This window comes from Rattus rattus, chromosome 4, assembly GCF_011064425.1.
Source record: "Rattus rattus isolate New Zealand chromosome 4, Rrattus_CSIRO_v1, whole genome shotgun sequence".
Lineage (NCBI taxonomy): Eukaryota > Metazoa > Chordata > Mammalia > Rodentia > Muridae > Rattus > Rattus rattus.
Window position 1 is genome coordinate 178,963,154 of NC_046157.1, and position 20,602 is coordinate 178,983,755.

The 20,602-nt window shown below is 48.2% G+C and overlaps 2 protein-coding genes across 4 annotated transcripts; one reads left to right on the forward strand and one right to left on the reverse strand.

Annotated features, from left to right (window-relative positions):
• Positions 1 to 4,915: 4,915 nt before the first annotated feature.
• On the reverse strand, positions 4,916 to 7,643 carry LOC116898596 (basic proline-rich protein-like). Its single transcript, XM_032899791.1, has 3 exons — positions 7,511 to 7,643; positions 6,670 to 7,409; positions 4,916 to 5,818 (listed from the first exon to the last, which is right to left on the reverse strand). Exons 1-3 carry the CDS (start codon positions 7,641 to 7,643, stop codon positions 5,786 to 5,788), a joined length of 906 nt encoding a protein of 301 aa, XP_032755682.1. The 3' UTR covers positions 4,916 to 5,785.
• Zbtb14 (zinc finger and BTB domain containing 14) lies at positions 6,353 to 12,475 on the forward strand. Of its 3 annotated transcripts, none has more exons than XM_032901730.1 (3): positions 6,353 to 6,756; positions 8,919 to 9,002; positions 10,728 to 12,475. In XM_032901730.1, exons 2-3 carry the CDS (start codon positions 9,000 to 9,002, stop codon positions 12,072 to 12,074), a joined length of 1,350 nt encoding a protein of 449 aa, XP_032757621.1. In that variant the 5' UTR covers positions 6,353 to 6,756; positions 8,919 to 8,999; the 3' UTR covers positions 12,075 to 12,475. The 3 variants fall into 3 exon arrangements, with proteins under 3 accessions (XP_032757621.1, XP_032757623.1, XP_032757622.1); XM_032901732.1 differs by lacking the exon at positions 6,353 to 6,756 and adding an exon at positions 6,819 to 6,902; XM_032901731.1 differs by lacking the exon at positions 6,353 to 6,756 and adding an exon at positions 7,349 to 7,687.
• Positions 12,476 to 20,602: the final 8,127 nt, after the last annotated feature.

The following is a 20,602-nucleotide window of genomic DNA, read 5'->3' on the forward strand; positions in this document are numbered from 1 at the left end:
TGGTTTTGGAGGTGCCTGCCGGAGCAGGGGAGGGGTATACAAGGATAGCAAATGCAAAATAGTCAAAAACATACTTTATATTAATTCAACTGTATCAAAAACCGTCTTCACCAATGTTGTCAGTCCACCAACATTAAAAGGGCATGTTTCTTTGGATTAAAATAAAAACAAACAAACAAAAAAACCTACCATAAAACCCACTTTAAATACAATGACACATATATTAATAACAAAATAAGATTTTTACCATACCATTTAAAAAAGTTAAATACATGTACTTTTTTTTATGAAATCCTTGGAAACTATAAGGCAGAGTCATATAAAATGAGGAGGTATAAATTTAAACAGGGAATGAATATGACCATATAGTTGAAAAATAGTACTTCACTAAATCACACTGAAGTGGAAACCGATGGTTTCTTTGGAAAGTCAGTTGTGTTGGAATCAGATGACAAAAACCTTTGAGGCAACTGTGAAAGTTTCTGACTAGCTGCAGGGAAGACCCTGGAAGATGTAATATGGGACATCGCCTAGGGAGGCTGCAAGAGACCAGTAGAGCTAGTCACATGGTCTACACACACTCTGCCCCTACCATGACATCGCGAGCCCCATACACAGGACACAAAGCTACAGGACTTAATGACTTGCGGGCTAAGTTTCAGTCTCGCTTTGAATGTGTGCTCTCCTTACATCCCTCCTAGTCTTCCCTCTTCGAATGGAAACGTTTACTCTATACGCTGGTCATATATGATTTGTGATTTTACAGAAGCTCATGGCTATGAGTTTTCTCTGGCTCTCAAACAAGAGTTTCAGCTCTGCCTTCTGACCAACGCCAGAACGGTTACGACTACAGGGCTTTTAGAGACTGGATACTTATATTTTGCACAGTGAGATGGGCATTAGCCTTTTGGGACTCAACACACAGAAGGCTATGCATGGTGTATTAGTCAGGGTTCTCTAGAGTCACAGAACGAATGGGATGTCTCTCTATATTGAGGGATTTTATTGTGATGACTTACAGTCTGTAATCTAACTTCCCAACAATGGGCAGCTGTGGATGGGAAGTCCAAGGACCTAGTAGTTGCTCAGTCCCACAAGGTGAGTTGTTTCAGCTGCTCTTCTGTAGAAGTCGGTTCCAAGAGATGTGCTGGCAAGTCAGTGCAAGCAGGCAAAGAGTGAGTCTTCCTTCTTCCAATGTCCCTATGTAGGTCTCCAGCAGAAGGTGTGGCCCAGATTAAGGTGTGCACCACCACACCTGGATCTGGGACTTGTTTTGTCACAGGCTGACCTTGAACTCAGAGATCTTCTTGCCCTACTCTCCTGGGATTAAAAGCGTCTGCTACCTTGCCTGGGCCTAAGCTTTTCATGGCCACTCTGCCTCAAGATCTCCATGCCAAGACCCAGGTCAGAAACTTGTGTCTTCCAGTCTACAACTGTAAAAACTCCAGAGAATTGGAGTTACTGAATTGTTCCTTGTCATCTGATCACTCACATTTGAGTCAAGAATAAACTTAGTTCCGTAGGCTAGAGCGAAAACACAGACACATGGCTATTGTGGTTTTGTCCAGTGAGGATTCATTGATCACAGGTGAGCCCTCCCAACTCTGGGTTGTAGTTCATTCCAGATACAGTCAAGGTGGCAACCAGGAATAGTCATTACATATTCTGTATGTAATTATAGTTTGAGGTATAGTCTGTCCCTTACACATTTGCACAGTAGAGGCTGGACCCCGGCTTGTGGGGGCTACCTGGAGAACAACGTCGGGGCTGCATCTTGTCCATTGGCCAATCTACCCTTTCACTGCTCCCTGCACATAGTGAGGTGAGTTATCTCCTTAGGGCACGCTCCCAGCTCTGTGGTTTCTGTCGATTCTCATATAAACTGTGGTCCTAAATTCCTAAAACTTGGAGCTGGAGAAAACCGTTGTTCTCTTGTGTTATTTGATCAGGTATTTCTGTCACTTGATGAAAGGCCTGGCCTTTCTATTCAACTTTCCTATTAGAGTAACTGGAATTTCTTCCCTAGTCCGTATCAATACAGAGATTAAGAGAATGGCTCTGAGGTCAGTTTGATATAATTATTCCTTGGGATGTTTTATAATGACATTAAATCTAATAAAGTGCCTCCATCTGACTCAACGTGCAGCAAGAATTTTCATTCCTAGCAAAACCCCCGAAATGTTCCATTAATGCAGCAATAGCGTTCTGATCTGTTGTAAACATAGTATTTATTCTAGCTAGCTCATGTAAAAGACACAACATCCTGGTGTTTTATTCACGTGCGCTAAGCCCAGATTGGGCAGGCTGTGAGTTATTCTAACTAGTTCCCCAGCCCTGTGTTACTTGTCTTGTTACTTGCTGTTTCTTTTCAGTCCTGCCGGATTATTTCTGTTCCGTCAGCCTGTCCTCAGGGTCTACTTCCCATGGCCAAATGCTCAAGGTCTATCTCCACTCGTGGCAGTCTCTTCCTCCCTCCCTTGTGGGTTGGGAAATGTTGCGGTATGCTTAAAAAAAAAAAAAAAGGTTTCTTTTATCCTGCAGATCCTGCATAGGCTGGCACTGTAATACCACACGGCATCTGTGGGATAGCTTCATCTCAGTCAGCAAAGCGTCTCACCCGCTAAGCTCCATCCCACATCACACTGCCGATGGCTACTCTCTGACCCTGGCAACAATCTCTCTACCCGTCTAGTTTCCAAGGCAGGTTGCCACCATGCCAGACATATACATCCCAATTCCGTGGTGGCCCGGTGTGTCCAGCCACCACACTCTCTCTTGAACTCAATTAAATCGCCACATGAAAGAACACACAACACAATAACCTCTGAACTAAATGATAAGATGTAATTGCCCACCTAGACACACAAAGCCCTGTACACATCCATCCCTTAAGAACATTCATAACAACCTGTAAATGTGCAGAGAGGAATCTCAACATCAGCGGCTCCTCTTCTGTCTCCTCCGGTCTCCTCCTCCTCTAAAACTTTTCTCCCACCCATCCTTCCTTCCTGTCCAATGACAGGCCTCATACTATCCTGTACCTACCTTCACCTGTATGACATCATCCTACAGAGAAACTTCTGGGTTCTCAGACTTTGGTTCATAGCCAGCCACTGTGTATCAGCTGAACTGTGGCCTGTAAGTCATTCTAATAACCCCCTTCTTATATAGAGAGCCATCACGTAAGTTGCTGCTGTAGAGAACCCTAATACACTGGTGTCTGAAATTTTGCTTCCCTCTCCCTTCTGCTAGCCCACATCATCCTACAGGTTTTAGATGTATAATGAAGCCTTTACTGATTCCTCATCTGAATCCAGTTCCCACGTTCCTTTTCCATGGCGGCATATGCTTTTAAACCCTTGTGCTAAGGTCCTTGTTGGGACGTCTGTTGCGTGCGAGTATCTTTATCTCTGTGTCGTCATATTACTTTGTTCATCACTGTATCCAGCGTTCTCCAGGCAGGAAGACGGAAGGGTACTTACGGCGCTAGGTGAGGCTTTTGTTTTCTTTTGTTGAGCTGTGGCCTACCTGGAGTTGGCTAGGTTCAGTTCATTTGCAACCGGTCGCATCCTCTAAGACGTTTGTCATTCAAGGCAGCAGAGGAAGCGGTGGCCTGAGGGTTCCTTTAAACTCAGACAACCACGGGTGTGAGGAACAGAATGTGGACCACTCAAAGCCACTACTTAGACGTTGTCCAATCTCTAGTACTCGTATCCATAGCCAAAACCAACAGTAGACCCCATGGTCAATGTGAGGGGCACAGCAACTCCACTCACCCATAAAACCCCCGATAACAGGACACCTTTCAGCTGTCCCTTATGGTTCTACCTAAGCCATGGTGTCCCGCATGCCACACTGTTGTGTCCTACAGACCAGCCTCACACTTCTCAGAAACTGGTTTCGTTTCAGAGGCTGTGAGCGTGCTACGAGGAAAACAGGGTGCTCTGAGTGACCCCAGCAGTTGTTTTCCGAGACAGCCGTTGTTAGTAGACAAGGAAGAACACGTCAAGGGCCTTGCCTTTCAATGTATTCTAAGAGGGCCTTGATCCCTATGAACTGCACACTGTGCCCTTTATTACCCTTACTCTGGGTTGATTCTTGCTGTCAACTGGTGTCTTCTAGGAGCCTCATAGATGCTAAGGGCGTAGGAATAGGCAAGGGGTTTCCCACAAGGGATGGAGGAGTTTTTGTTTGTTCCTCTGAGTCCCAATGATAGGGAAGGACCAGCCAGGCAGAGCACAGGCGCCATGCACATGAATTCAAGGAGTAATTGATACAAAAGGGGAAAAAAAAAAAAAAAGCCAGGCACTTCATTGTTCTAATGTTTACAAACTCTGTTTAACTAATCTAATTTCATCGGCTCTGGCAAAATCCAAAGACAGATTCTCTTCCGTAGGCAAAACGACCATGTCTACACGGGAGGCAAACAATAAATCCGGGAGTGAAGCCCTTCCAGGTGTGGCCCAAGAGCAGTGGCAGGTGGTGACCGTGAAGATTACCGGAAGCCAGCCATGCTCCCCGCACCGTGGACTTGAGCCATCGCCCTATTGCCTCATGACAGAGCCCCACGAGAGTCCCTGGTAAGCAAAACACAGACAGGGCTAAAGTGTGAACGCAGAGCTGTGCAACAAGAACAGAGCAAATAGGCAGGGTGCCAGGGATGGGGGCTACTTCCTGCCATGATGGTGGACTCCAACTCCAGGAGTAGTATCTCCTTAACAACAGGGGGTTAACATTTGCACCAAAAGCTTAGCTGGGCGTTGCATTGGTCAGTCCTCACAACTGCCTTGATCTCTTTGTCTCCGGACCAGAAGAGAGTGGGGCTTAAAAGGCTGGAGAGATGACTCTCGATTAAAGGCACTTGCTCCCCTTCCAGAGGACCGGGACCCATGTCTGGTGACTCGCAATGGTCTGTAGCTACGGCTGCAGGGGATTCAATGCCTGTGGCTTCTAGGGGCATAAGCACTCATATGCACTAGCCCCTCTATGTGCACATACGCACATACACTCACATAATAAAATCGAGGCCTGACATCACAAGTCTTTCCCCAAACCTACCAACACCAGTGCTATTGTGTGCATCAGTAGACATGAGTGGGAGCCAAAACTGTGGCCCAGCAGTTTGCAGCACTTTCTGCTCTCTTGCAGGGGACCCAGGTTGAGCTCCAAGAACTCATGTGGTGAATAACAATTATCCTGATCCAGTCTCAGGGGATCTGACACCCTCTTCTGAATGACCTGCACTGCCACCAGGCAGGCACACGACGTGCTGCACACAGGCAGGCAAAACATGCCTGCACAAAAAATAAAAGTTTGAGGATGTGTATTAAAACACCTTGGGAGACATGAAACCAGTATTGGTTAATATTACAGCTGAGGCTCAATAGGATGTCCTTTAGAAAATAAGAGGCGGTCATAGCATTCCTTCACGTTTACTTATGTGCCTGGTACAGGCATTCTTCTCCATCTTCCCATAAGTCCACGGTCCTGCCCTAATTTCAGATGTTATTCACGTGATTTGACACAAGACTTAGAAGTGTGACAGAGCAGCAGAAGTGACACTTAGGAGCAACGATAGCTCAATCCAACTGCCAGTATTGCAGGTGGAGCAGAAAATGTGGGAGCTAAAGGGACTTCTCAGGTCGTGGGCCTGAGGGCATGTAAAGAGGATCAGGAAGTGCCGCACAGAGGATACAAGGTTTCAACAGCATCGGACCTATAACTTACATGGATGTGCTGACATTGCCAGCCCATCTGATCTCTCCATGGAAGCATCAAGTGCAACCTAGTTCTGGAACATGTCTAGAGAGGGATGCACCTGGGTAAACGCAAAGGCACCAGTTAGTCTGGTAGATCCAGAGCTTTGGGGTTGAGCAGTTTGTCCTGGGTGACTGGAATTCCCCCTTCCACTCCAAATCAAAGATGGCATTTCATTTGTTCTGCAAATGCCTGCTCCCCATAAACAATGCCTCCGTGGCACGAACCAAGCCATGGGCATCTAGGAATCCTGCCTGGGTATCCGGGCGAGAGTACAGTGGGAGTGCCCGGGGCACCTGCCCAAAAGCCAGGACGAGCTCAGCGCCCGAACCGTGCGCGCCCAGGGGCAGAAATGGCCCACGCACATGCACACGCACGGGAGCGCAAGCTCCCGCGTTCCCGATGCAGTGCCGAGGCCGGGCGCCGGCGGGAGCCCTGGAGTCGGGAGCTCCAGGAGGGGCGGGTGCTCGAGAGCTGAGCTCGAGCATTCGCTCCCCTGCGGACGAAGCCCCGCCCTAACCCCGCCCATCCCTTCTCCCGCGCGCGGGCTCCGCGCGCCCCTTACCGCGCGCGTGCGCGCGCGTGCGCAGGCCAGGGCCCTCCGCGGGCGGCCCCGTAGACCAAAGGAAAGCGTCCACCCGTAAGGTCCCAGATTAACCCTTTCCCTGCTCGCTCACTTAAGAGGCCCGATCCGGTTCCGTGCCTGCGCAAGCGGCGGCGCGCCTTCTCCCCCCGGAGCCCGCACCGCGCATGCACGGGGAGGGGGGTGGTGGGGGTGTTCGCGGCAGGCTGGATATTCTGTGCTCGTGCAGGAGGAGGGCTGCTACCACCAGGGACGTGCACGATTTCCCCCCCACCCTACCCCCTCCCCAAACTAAAAAAAAAAAAAAAATCCAAAACACTACCACCCACCGTGCCCCCACGTCCATCCCGTCCTGGCTTGCGCGCTGCCGAACGCGGGAGCCCACGGCGAGCGTCTGTAGCTGTGCCAAGCTGCAGGTAAGCGCGGGCCGGGTGCGGAAAGGGCCGGGGCGGGCGCGGGGACGCGGGGCAGCCGGCGGCGGGCGCGGCGGGGCGGCTGAGAGGAGGCGCGTTCCCGCCGAGCTCGGGCAGCAGCCAGCTGCAGGATGTGGCGGCGCAGCGCGGTGCGAGCAGGATCGGGCGTGGGCCGCGGTTGGGCGTGGGGGCCGAGCGCCCCGGGGACCGCGCAGGCCAGCGAGCGGGTGGGGAGAGGCCAGGCGGCGGCCCGCGCGCGCGCTCCGCGGCCGAGTTCATGGCCGCCCGGCTCTCCGCGCCGCAGTGCACCGCGGTGGGGTGGGGACGGCCGAGCCGGGCCCGAGCGCGGCCCGCGGGGCGCCGCCCCTCGCAGCCGTACCCCCAGAGCAGACGGGACCCCCGCGCACGCTCCCCGCCTGCGTCCGCGGAGCTCCGGGGAGCCGGCCGCGCGCCGCCCCCGCCCCTGGCCGCGGGAGGGCGCGGGAGGACCAGACGCGCAGGCCGCGGAGTGCGCGGGGCGCGAGCTCGGGGCTCGCGGGCGGAGCAGGGCGCGGCGCGGCGCGGGGCTGCGGAACCGGCCGCATGCCCGCTCCCGAGCTTGTCGCGCCGCCGGGGCTGCTGCGGGCCAAAGAAGAGCCTCGCGCCCGCGGCGCGACCTGGAGAAGTGGCGGATGGTGGAAGGGAAGGTGGCCTGTCGCTGGCGGGCACCGCTCAGGGGAGCTTTTGTTTAGGAAAGAATGCTGAGGGCTCGCTGCACCGGGCTGATCACGGGCTTCGAAATGCGAGTGTGGGCTCCCCACGCGCGGACTGCGCCCCAGGTCTTGCGCGGGGTCCCGGATTCCCCACTCCCAAGTTGTGCGGTCGCAACAGGGAAGTGGTGTGGCCGCCATTGTCGCAGCTGCTCCGGAATAAGGAGGCGGCTGCGGCTGCTTATGTAAGTTTGCTTTGGGAAAGCCTGGCTCCCTGCTCGGCGAGGACGCCTTAGAGCTCCCGCGATTTGGGGAGCTGCTAGCAAGGAGCTGCTTTATGGTATTATAGGTGTTGGGCTATGTCTTGTCCCACACCTACTTACACACATATTGGCAATGGCTATCTTCCGGTTTGACTCATTTGAACTTAGCAATGGGAACATCTCTATAGAGGAAAAAAAAAACACCGAGCTGATTGGCCCGTGACCTCCTTTGAACAAGAATACACACTCACCAGAAATGAGAAGGCACACACTGATATGTTGCCATGGCTACCATAGGGCCACTCTTTTCCCAAGTCCCATCCCTTGATTCCACAGTTAGTGACATCAGAAGTGCCACCGAAGAAGGTTCTGTAAGGAGTGATTTCCCTTAGGCTGACTGCAGGCCGAGGGTGGATCTAGAACCCAGGACAGCTGAGATGAAGACTTGAGGGAGCATCCTTAGAAACCATCTTCCCAGCTCTCACACTGCACATGAGAAAGCCTGCTAACTCAGAGCCCTGTCATGCCTACAGCATGAACTTGTTGTGGGCTCTCAGGATGGCGATCCCTTGGTGGAGTCCCGGGCCAAGTCTTTGTGTAGGAGTTTATTGAAGCATGGACACCTGCTTCTAATGCACTTGTAGGATTGGTGGTCAGTAGAGGAAATTTTTGTTCTTCAGCCTATTTGGGCTGCAGGATGTGGAGTTCTTTAGGTGAAGCATGAAAGAAAGTTCTTTGAACCTGCATGTAGGGATAAGGAAACAATGTAAGATTTCTCCATGGCAGTCGCAGAGGAGTATGTGATTGTGTAGTAGACAAAATGGAGTTGTTATTTCTTCGCCCGCTAGCTGTTGGGTGTATGTGCTCCTGCAGGCTTCCCGTATTTAGACAAACATTCATCTAGATGTTTATAGGTCCCAAAGAAAAATGTGGAAAGCTGTGCACCCAACAGGAAATGGTGCGGGTAAGGATCACATGCTGACGTTTTCAAGAATATATACCACCTGCCACACCACGTCTACTCCTTATGTAGAACAAGGCCTGATTACTGCTAGCCTCACGCTGTCCACCCAGAAAACGGTTCGCATGCGAGAGGTAGAACAACAGAGGTGTTGTGACTTTGTTTTGCTTTTTCACTCCTGTAAATACTTGGTTTAGAATTTAATGTAGAGGGGAAAAAAATCTTACTTAATCTGTCTCTTTCTTCCCATAGATCTGGCTTGCCCCTGATCAGACTTACTCTGATCTGAAGATTTTGTTGTTTAAGGCATTAAGAAAATAGCCTGAATTGTTCATGGTAAGTGTGCCTTAGAATATTAAGCCTTAGAATATCATTTGGCTTTTGATTTAAAATAAGTATCTCACCCCTACTTCTTAGCTACCCCTAAGGTCTAGGGATGTCAGTAAGGGGTAATATACTTACTTGGTTTAAGTCCCTGATCCCCAGTGTTACACTACACACACACACACACACACACACACACACACACACACACACACACGTCATACATTTACACTTCTATTTCCATGAGGAAAAATCTGTTTTCCTCAGACTTAACACTTTGTTGAATAAAAGTACAACAGTGTCGTTTTTTAAATATAGAAGATATAAAACGCACTATGATTAGACCAACTCTTGACCACACAGTGGAAGGCCTTTCATGGTGGTTCTGAAATTACTCAGTTTTTAAAACACTCCTATACTTACCGAGTACAGGTTGAACGTAAGTCCAAAATGTTCGAAATCTGAGGCTTTTCGAAGGGCAGTAAGAAGCCATAAGTGAGAATTCTATACTATGAAGCATTGTTTAAAATGTTATTTGAGAAGAAAAACCAAAACAGACAAAAAGATTATTTGAGGCAGGCAAGAGGCAAGATCTCTCTGAGTTCAAGGCCAGGCTGGTCTACAGATCCAGTTCTAGGGCAACCAGGGCTACACAGAGGAAACCCTGTCTTGAAAAAAAAATTTTTTTTTGAAACTGTATAAGGTGTGTGTGTAAGGTATATATAAAATATCAACTAGTTTTGTGTTTAGACTTGGACTACCATACCCAACTTATTTCATTATGCATATGCACGTATTGCAAAACCTGGAAAACAAAAGTCTAAAACTCGAAACACTCCTGGTCCCAAGTATTTCAGAGAAAGGATACTCAAGCGGTACACCTGCTGGTGTGACTTTTAACTGCATGGCCGGAAGACTGACCTCCTGTGAACCTGAAGCCTCGCCCCACTGTCTGCCCAGATGTCTTTTGAGGTCAGGTTAAACCTTGACACTCATCCAGGAATGGCTCAAAACTGTTGTGGAGAAACTCGAAGACAACACCGACTATGGTGGTGGTGGCACCCTCTCTAGTTCTTTGGTGGTTTGTCACTTCAGTCAAGGAAGTATCATGCCCAGGTCCAGTGTTAATTTACTGCATCTTCCACACATGAAGTTAGGTACCACAGTTAGGGCTTGAGGAATCTTTTTTCTTTCTGCGTATGTGGTATATGTATACATGTCTGCATGGGTGTGCATGCATGTGTGTGTATGTGTGTGCATGCATGTGCGTGTATGTGTGTGCCACCATTCCTGTGGAGACCCTGAGGCTGACAGGACAGGCACCTTCCTTGATTGATGTCCTCCTCGTCCATCGAGACAGGACCTCTCAATGCCACCCGGAGTTCACTGTTTAGCCAGTAGAGCCAACTACCTTGGCACCTTCTCGGAATTACATGTGGCCACCATGGGGCCTGGCTGAGTTTGCATTGTTTGGGTTAAGTAAATTAAGTAAACTGAGCCATCTATATCTCGGGGAGTGATAACCTGGTGTGTGTTTTGTGGAAAGCTGTCATTGTTGTTATAACGAGGGGACTGTTCATCAACTGAAAGTAATTTAGAATCGCGCTATGGAAATCCCTTGTCTGGGGTCATTCGCTTTTACCCATGTGGGGACCATCTCTGACCCTGACTCTCTGACATGATTAGGTTTCCAAACACTGATGTGACTGAACAACACCTTTAAAATTTCCTTCGCAGGAGTTTTTCATCAGTATGTCTGAAACCATAAAATACAATGACGATGATCATAAGACGCTGTTTCTGAAAACGCTGAACGAACAGCGCCTGGAAGGAGAGTTCTGTGACATCGCCATCGTGGTGGAAGATGTGAAGTTCAGAGCCCACCGCTGCGTCCTCGCCGCCTGCAGCACGTACTTTAAGAAGCTGTTCAAGAAGCTGGAAGTGGATAGCTCTTCTGTCATAGAGATAGATTTCCTCCGTTCCGACATATTTGAAGAGGTGCTGAACTACATGTACACTGCAAAGATTTCCGTGAAGAAGGAGGACGTCAACCTGATGATGTCGTCCGGTCAGATTCTCGGCATCCGCTTTTTGGATAAACTGTGTTCCCAGAAGCGTGACGTGTCCAGCCCGGATGAAAGTAACGGCCAGTCCAAGAGTAAGTATTGCCTCAAGTTAAACCGCCCCATTGGAGACGCTGCCGATGCTCAGGACGATGACGTGGAAGAAATCGGGGACCAGGATGACAGCCCTTCTGACGACACGGTGGAGGGCACTCCCCCAAGCCAGGAGGACGGCAAGTCTCCCACAACCACTCTCAGGGTTCAGGAAGCGATTTTGAAAGAGCTGGGGAGTGAAGAGGTTCGGAAAGTGAACTGCTACGGCCAGGAGGTGGAATCCATGGAGACTCCCGAGTCCAAAGATCTGGGGTCTCAGACCCCCCAAGCCTTAACCTTTAACGACGGGATGAGCGAGGTGAAAGACGAACAGACTCCTGGCTGGACAACGGCAGCCAGCGACATGAAGTTTGAGTACCTGCTTTACGGTCACCACCGGGAGCAGATCGCCTGCCAGGCGTGCGGGAAGACGTTTTCTGACGAAGGCAGGTTGAGGAAGCATGAAAAGCTCCACACGGCAGACAGGCCGTTTGTCTGTGAGATGTGTACAAAGGGTTTCACCACCCAGGCCCACCTGAAGGAACACCTAAAGATCCACACGGGGTATAAACCGTACAGCTGTGAGGTGTGCGGGAAGTCGTTTATCCGCGCCCCAGACCTGAAGAAGCACGAGAGGGTTCACAGCAACGAGAGACCGTTCGCCTGTCACATGTGCGACAAAGCCTTCAAACACAAGTCTCACCTCAAGGACCACGAGAGAAGACACAGAGGGGAGAAGCCTTTTGTGTGCGGCTCCTGCACCAAGGCCTTTGCCAAGGCCTCGGATCTGAAGAGGCACGAGAACAATATGCACAGTGAAAGGAAACAGGTCACCCCCAGTGCCATCCAGAGCGAGACGGAACAGTTGCAGGCCGCAGCGATGGCCGCTGAGGCGGAACAGCAGCTAGAGACAATTGCCTGTAGCTAGAGGTGGTGGGTCAGGAACACTCGGCCCGGGAGGTGGTCGCTTGAACGCTTCTGTGCTGGCAGGACCTAAGGCAGTGTGCACTCCGGTTAGGTAACTCTCAGATTTCTCAAAGGCAGTTATGTTCCTACGTTCTGACCAAACAGTTTGAGGGTTTTTTTGTTTGTTTGTTTGGTTTGTTTTGTTTTTTTTTTTTTTTTTGTTTTGTTTTGTTTTGTTTTTCGTGATGTCTAAAGTTCATATTCTCAATAAGTTCCTCTACCCTTCTTTATGGTTTTAGTTCGAAATCTCCTTTGTCTAGTTTAAAATGGATGGCTTCTGTCCCGTCCAGAATCCCTCAAGTCTTACCAAGCTGGTGAGTGCACTGCGGAGAGTCACTGAAATAAATTGATTTTCCCCAATCATCCCAGTATATGTGACTACTCATGGTCAAAACAGCAGTTTTAATAACTGGATACAAGAACTTTATATATAGGGTGCAGACAGTGTTGGCACGCGCTGACCCAGAACACTGCAGAAGTACAAAACCAAATGTGGAAAAATGGAATGGTGTTAAGTTTTATATTTGGTTTGTGATCTCTCTCTCTCTCTCTCTCTCTCTCTCTCTCTCTCTCTCTCTCTCTCTCTCTCTCTCCCACTCCCACACACACACACATTTTTCACTGTTCCTGTGGACAAACAGTGGTTGCTTTGCTGAAGTGTTTCTTCATCCATTGTAATGGCCCCTGTACCCACCCCAAATGCTGCAGGTCATGTGGTACCTCAGGGTGAGCGAGATCACCAGGAGGCTGGTGGTGTTGAAACCGAGTCCCTCTTTTGTCCAGTGTGGCCATTCTGTCTGTGTGTGTCTGTGCGGTGGACCAGTATCGACTGGAGGAGAAGAGTCTAAGACAAGGTTTTTACAGATTAAAACAAAGCAAAACAAAACAAAAAAAACAAAAAGCCCTAAGGTTTCCTAGGTCTTGAAATTGTGACTGGTTTTGTATTTAAGATCAAAATTAGGACAAGGAACAGAGATGTTTCTTCAGATGTTTGTGTAGCTTGCAGGTTGTCAAGCTTGGGGTGGGGGCGTCTCTGCAGCACTCAGGTTCTCGTGAAGAAGACGCTCGCTTACGTGAATGTGAAATCCTTTAAGTGTGTAAATAGTAGTGTTGGTCTCATGCATTTCGAGAAAAAGGACAGCTGCAATGTTTTTTCCTTTCCTTTTTTTTTTTTTTTTTTCCTTTTTTTTTTTTACGCAGTGGATTAAAGTACCTTTCACTGGCAACAAGTCTCAGACCCCTTCAACCAACGTTAGAGACCGTCAGACGAGCCGTCCATGTTCTCCAAATGTGTTTTATCACTGGTGGTTGCAGTTTTCGATGGAAGCTGATTGCCTTGTCATAGCCATAAATCAGAATTATGAACTTTGTTACAGATCGGGCGTACTAAATGCTCTTTTGACTGTTTCCTTAGGAATATATTGAAATGCCAACAAGAGTTCGGATTATGTTCTGTAAGAAAGTGTAGACCATTGTTTTAGGATGTGTACAGTTGTAGAAGGTGCCAGCTTTAAGAGTTCATGTTTGGTTCTTAAGGTTTTTCTTTTTTTTTTTTTTTCCTTTTTTGTTTATAAATGCATCAAAGTAATTTCATTACATGGCTTGCTGTACTAACATCTGTTACTACTGTTGTGAGAAAATTTTTTACTTTCAAAACCGGTGTACATGTTTATGCCCGAGATTGTCGGATGGAGAGGCTACCGTTTTTTTTTTTTTTTTTAATTTATTTTTAAAATGTATTGGCTTAAATTAATTTTTCCCTGAGCGGTTTGTTCTGTTTCGAAGGCAATCCCGTCAGTTCGACTGTGCTGTTAGTAGGGGGGGGCCGACTGGTGATCCTGGGCTGTGTTAACCAAAGCAAATGTGAGATGAGCTGGCATCCTGTTAATAGCTATTTCAACAAACCATATTTTGGGCCTTTGTTTTTGTATATAAAGATAATGATACACTTCTCTTGTTCTTGATCTTTTTTTTTTATGCCTCCGTTGAGCATGTCCAGATCTACATGCTGTTGTAGTCATGGTTTCATAGGGGCTCAAACTTCGGATATAAGATTAGTCCCTATAAAAGGCCTTGTAGACACAGGTAATTGTGTTGGAACCTGAGAAAACAAAGCAGGCTTTTCAGTACTTTGTATTATATGGTTTAGTGTTTGAACCGTTCTGTATCTGTGTTACAGCTTCTACCATGGGTGCTGGGTTCCTATTGGAGTATGTGCTTTCTTTAGATATTTTTAGGGGCAATGGACTCTTATTGTTACTTTCCTTGGCCCTGAGCAGGAACAGTGCCTCTCTTCATCCAGTTAGCTCCACCCATCCCCAAGGTAGGAAAACCACCGCGTTGGATTTCTGAAGGGACCCGCAGAGGCATGGGGAGTTCCTGCTGAGATGCTCTGGCCCCAAATCTGTGGTGCGTGAGCATAAAGGAGTTCTAAACAGAGGCGTAGTAGGTAGCAACCTTCCCATCGATACCATTTCTTCCTGTACAAAGCCTGTGTCTGCAAGCATTGTGCTGACCCCAGTGTGTTATCATTGGTTTGGATGGTCAACGAGAGGAGCTGTAAGGGATTCTGTCACTCTCAAAGCAGCTGAGAGAATTGGGCGTCGGGGCACAGGCCTATCAACCTAGCTACTCAGGAGGCTGAGGCAAGATCGAAAGTTAAAGTAAAAGCACGACTGTAGCTAAAGAGTGGGTTCAAGACCACCCTGAGGTCTGACACAAGGGATAGGGCACGGAGGCAGAGCGTTTGCTTATGCACTGAAGGGTGACACACAGGCTGAAGCACATTTTAGGCTGAGTGTGAGTTTCTTCACCTTAAGGTGAAGAAGTGGATTTTTACCTCATTGCCTACCATGAAAGTCGCACAACACTGAGCCCACCCAGTATCCTGCTTCCTGGGGTGACCGTAAATAGTTCCTGTTGCATCGGTTAGACATGTTATCAGGCTGTAGCTCGGTTTACCTCAAACTCAGATATCTGCCTGCTTCTGCCTCGTCAGGGTTGGAACTACAGGCATGTGCCAGTAGACCGCACCCTGCCAAGGATATTCTCAGTGGACACAGAGACCTGAGTTTTTCCCCCCAGTACCTGCTAATTCTATCGTTGCTGGCTCTGTGTCATAGCCTGACACATCATTTAAAGAGTTCGTAACGGAGAAGTGTCTATGGAAGCTGCCCGTTCACAGCCCTGTCCCTACGTACTCATCCTAGAATTTTCTTTGGTTTCATAATCACACGTCGTCTGCCCATTTTTAAGTAGGTCACTGGCATGTAGTCAAGTGTACACCCTGATGTGGTCGGCTTCCAAACCGACTTAGGGGACGTGACGGCACAGGCCGAACTGCAGTTCTGAGGCACACATGAAGTCACCCATTCGGACAATATTTTTATATAAAGCTTTCCCAAAGCGAATGCTTTTCAGATTACGGCTCGGTATTATCTGCCCTGGTTTACATAAATTCCAAGAATATCTGCTGTTTCCTCACTGAAGAGATGAAGACTACCGCCCCCGGGGTTTTGATTTTAGTCTGCTTGCTTTCTTTGGAGTATATTTTCAATAATCCTACAGGAAGACACTTTCTGCAGAGTAGGATCAGTGTCCACTAACAATATGGATTGAATGCCTGGCATTTACTGTGCCAGGCCTCCGGCTAGGTGCTGAGAACCCAGCAGGAGAGGGATGGGCCAGTCCTACTGTCCGGGAGCAAATGCCCCACCTTTGAGTTCTCACAAAGTTCTACACCTGCGAAGATAGGGCATTATCACCCACGTGTGCAAAACGCTTCTTAATCTGGGAGTGTGTTAATACAGTTCATAGAACTTACTTCCCTCCGAAAGGTAACTAAAGGCTTCACTCTTCTCATGAAGTTCAGTGGTATCAAAGTCAACCAGCAAGGTGACTGGCGTAAAGGCTCATCCCATGAGGCCTGAGGACCAGAGCTTGATCCCCGGGGTTCATATGGTAGAGTGCCTACAAGACGTGCTTGGACTCTGAAAGCTTTAAACTTTAAAATTTTTAAACTTTAAAGCTTTAAACTAAAAATGCTTTTTTTTTTTTTATCCTGCACTAATGTCGGCACCGTAGGGCCACACGACACCTGCGGGATATTTTCATCTCAGTCAACAAAGCTTAGCTCCATCCCATATCACACTGCCGGTGGCTACTCTCTGAGCCTGGCAACAATCTCTCTACCCATCTAGTTCCCAAGGCAGGTTTCCACCATGCCAGACACACACATCCCAATTCGGTGGTGGGCCCAGTGTCCTGCCACCACACACTCTTGAACTCAATTAAGTCGCCACATGAAAGAACACACCACACAATAACCTCCGATCCAATTGATAAGATATAATTGCCCACCTAGATAAGATATAGATTGCTCATCTAGATACACAAAATCCTGTACACATCCATCTCTTAAGAATATTCATAACAACCTGTAACTATGTAAGGATGCACAGTGGGGACCGTTTACGTCTGCTTCCATGTTGCTTCTTCCGCAGCTCTCCCTTCTCCAGTCTCCTCCTCCTCTAAAACTTTTCTCCCACCCATCCTTCCTTCTCGTCCAATGACAGGCCTCGTTCTATCCTGTACCTGCCTTCACCTGCATCATTCTACGGGACTCCATGATGCTCTGGCGCTCCCGTGCACACGTGCACGCAATAAATAAGGGTAACAAGATTCAAAGAAAGTCTCCTATGCAGTGGGTCAGATACTAGACTGACCTTACCTTAATTCTAGAACCTGTCCCCAAACATGGAAGCCCACTGGCAAGATGTCATGAACGATAGCCAATGGCTAGCTTTCTTCACAAGTCTCAAAATGCAGGGATTCAGGGAAGCCCTACAAAGTCCAGGTAGTTTGAAGCCAAAGCCAGCTGTAAGGTTGGTCACCTGTGCTTGGAGATCTTGTGGAACTTACTCCCTCTTTAGTACTCTCTCGTTCTTAGATTCTCAGATTCAGACCCTACGTCTCTCCCTCACAAGCTCTGCTGCTTGAATGATCTTCCTTAATTGCTTTGGTGGGAACCTATTTTGAGGCCCAAGAGATGGCCCAGTGTTTAGAGCCCTGGCTGCTTTCCTGGAGGTCACAGGTTCGACCCCCAGCACCGCACCACATGGCAGCTCCCAACTGTCTGTAACTGCAATTTGCAGTTGGGCATAATGGCACGCCTTTGACCTCAGGGTGAGGGAGGCAGAGGCGGGATCTCTGAGTTCGAGCCCAGCCTGCTCCACAGAGCGAGTTTGAGGCCAGTCAGGGCTGCTCGAAGAAACCCTGTCATGAAACAACAACAACAAAATGTATTCGATTCCCTGCCCACTTTATATCATTTTTATTTTAAAATATAGAAAGAAATTTAACTTTGAAATCAGATATGACTGACATAAAGTATCATGACTTGAACAGAACAACAAAGATGGAGGGTGAGCCTTTGGTTCACTGTTAGGGTATCCACACCTCACTGAACAGAACATGTGAGCACTCTTCTCCTAAATCCGGGAACTCCTTGGCTCCGCTGTTCTCGCTATGCTTTCCTCACCGTCAGGAAGAGCAAACAAGATTGTGTTGAAGCTCTAAGTACCACTGATAACACGTGGCTCTTCAAAAGAAGTGAAAAGCAAGAGACAATTTGTTTTGGACACTCCATGGTTAATCATGTTCTCCAAACGTCTGTGAGCTACGAGATAACGTGTTCTCCAGGTACTACATTAAAAAACTATCCAGAACCCGACTGAAACTTGGTGATAGGTAAGCTATGACTTGGCTGTGTGTTGATGAATGTATCTGTGTTCATGGCTGGCTTATCTGTCCATGCTGTGAGATAACTACTATTCTCAGTAGGTTTTATTTGGGGTGTGTGTGTGTGTGTGTGTGTGTGTGTGTGTGTGTGTGTGTGTGTGTGTGTGATGGTTTGAATATGCTTGGCCCAGGGAGTGGCACTATTAGAAGGTGTGGCCCTGTTGGAGTAGGTGTGTCACTGTGGGGGTGAGCTTTAAGACCCTCATCCTAGCTGCCTGGAAGTCAGTATTCTGCTAGCAGCCTTCAGATGCAGATGTAGAGCTCTCAGATCCTCCTGCACCATGCCTGCCTGGATGCTGCCATGTTCCCGCCTTGATGATAATGGACTGAACCTCTGAACCTGTAAGCCAGTCCCAATTAAATGCTGTCCTTATAGGAGTTGCCTTGGTTGTGGGTGGTGTCTGTTCTCACCCCCTAAGACAGGGGGTTCCCTCTAGATCATCAGACCATCCGCAAACCTTTGTTTTTAAACAGGGTTTTATGTAGCCCAGGATAGTTCAAACATAATGTGTAGCTGAGAATGTCTTTGCATTCCTGATTCCCCCCCCCCCTCTGTTTCCCAAGTGATGTAATTACAGGCACGTGCTGCCTCACCAGGCTACCATTCATGCCTAGGAAGAAAGGGGGAGGAGGGAGAGGAGGAGGAAGGAGGAGCAAGGAAGAAGAGGGATGAGGAAGATAGAGGAAGAGGAAGAAGAAAGGCTGGAACCTAGGTTCTTTTACTTGTCTCAATCTTAAGCGACCTGAAGTATGTCTGGTTTATAAAGTTTTGGCTCTTTCTAAAACTCTAGCACACATGACGACGATGCAGACTTGTTTTCGAGTTTGCCGTATATGATTATCTACTCTTTCAGTGTGTGGTTCAACAACCTTGTTACGTGACAGGTGAACTTTCAGACAGCCATTGTACTGCTGGTTCCGAAATTTTTGAAATTGGGACTTTTTTTTTTTCTGTGACTACACTAGGAAAATATTTGTACAAATTGACAAAGTCAGTGATATTTAAAGTACGAGCCTTGGTCTGGGCTCTGGTTCTGCCCACCGAGTGGGTGCTGTTGGGCCAGCGACTTTTGGATGAGCGATTTTCCAGATTTAACTCACCCACAAAATGGGATGACAACATGGGAATCTCATGAGAATGCATGGTGCCCTCGGTCTGGATATGGTTCGGATTATTTCCTCTGATAGTGGCAGTGTCGACTTCCAGATGATAGAATTACTATGGAATTAAGTGAGTGCTACTGTGGCAGCTCCCTGGAGAACATAAAAATGGGAGCATGTCTTTGGAGCTGACAGTTTTACAGTTTCTGCCGTGGTCACTTGTCTCTATTACTTTAGGCCTGTAGTCCCATAGTCACTCCTGGGGGTCACGAAATATTGGCCTCACAGCAGCCATGAGGTATGGAGGTATGGCTCAGGCCCAGGGGTTCCAATATCCTCTTTCAGGAAAGGCTCTGCTGATATACCTCCCTTCCACCAAACTTCTCTCCTAAATCTTCAACCATTCCCAAGAGCACCATGGGTGACCAGCCCATTAACCTGCAAACCTTTAGGGGACAAAGAGCTTAGAAATAGCCCACTTCCCTAAAACGCACCTGCTTGAGACGTGATTAGATTCAGGCAAGACCCCATTATAGGATCCATATGGCTTTATTTAAAAGGGCTGTGGGGGCGTCATAGATACATGCACACGTGTGCTCACACATGCACATGCTCAGCAAGAAAGACACCAGGAGATGTAGTCTCTCCACCTTCCAGAATCGGGAGCCAAAATCAACGCGTTTTTGTTAGAGTTTGATCATTTGGCGGTATTGTTATTATTGGCAACAGAAAATAGATTGGGTTCATGGGTGTGTGGGGAAATCACAATTTTGTCACTATTTCTGTCAGTCGGTAAAACTATGGGGATCCAGATCCTCGTCCACTGTCTTTGGCTTACCACACAGACTGTGGGCCTGAGCTCCACCATCTTAGATCGTTTCCTTTGTCCTGAAGTAATGGATTAGATTTAGGTCTTTAGGGTTATCTCCGTTGTTTCCACTGCGAGCCTATTCTTCTGCAATCATTCTGTTTATCTTCCGGGAACTTTTTAATGAAACTACTTGAAAATTTCCTGGCCTCTCATTCCAAACAGCGCTAGACGTGATCATAAGGGGGTGGGGAGGCACTCCCGAGAGCAGGCGGTCACCCCTCGTACTCTGAAATGGAAAACGGTTTGATGATCCCACGAGTTGTCGCAGCTCCCAGGAAAGCATCAAACCTCACTTGGTGTAACCCGCTGTCTTAACCTAGGCTTTCCTGCCGCTGCTTGGAGAGCACTCAGCCTTTGGCTGTTGCCAACCCCATAGCAACCCTGGCGATCCGGTCAAAAGGTGGTCAAAATAACGTACAATGCAGGGCTCCGATACTTCCTGGTTGCCAGCGAGGAGGTAGACAGGCAATGTGTGAACAGCTGAGGGTGTTTTGGTTTTGTGTTTTTTGTTTTGTTTTGTTTGTTGTTTTACTGGGCTCTGATTTTATTCAGTGGTTCCTTCTCATCTTTTCCATTTGGGGCCCGAGTCTATCAAGCCACAGTTGTTGGCTCCCACGCAAATATTCTCACTTTCACTTTCTCTTATCGTCATCTTGCATAAACGCCAACTATTTCTGTAGATAGAATTCCCCATCCGCTGCCACGCACCGCACGCACAC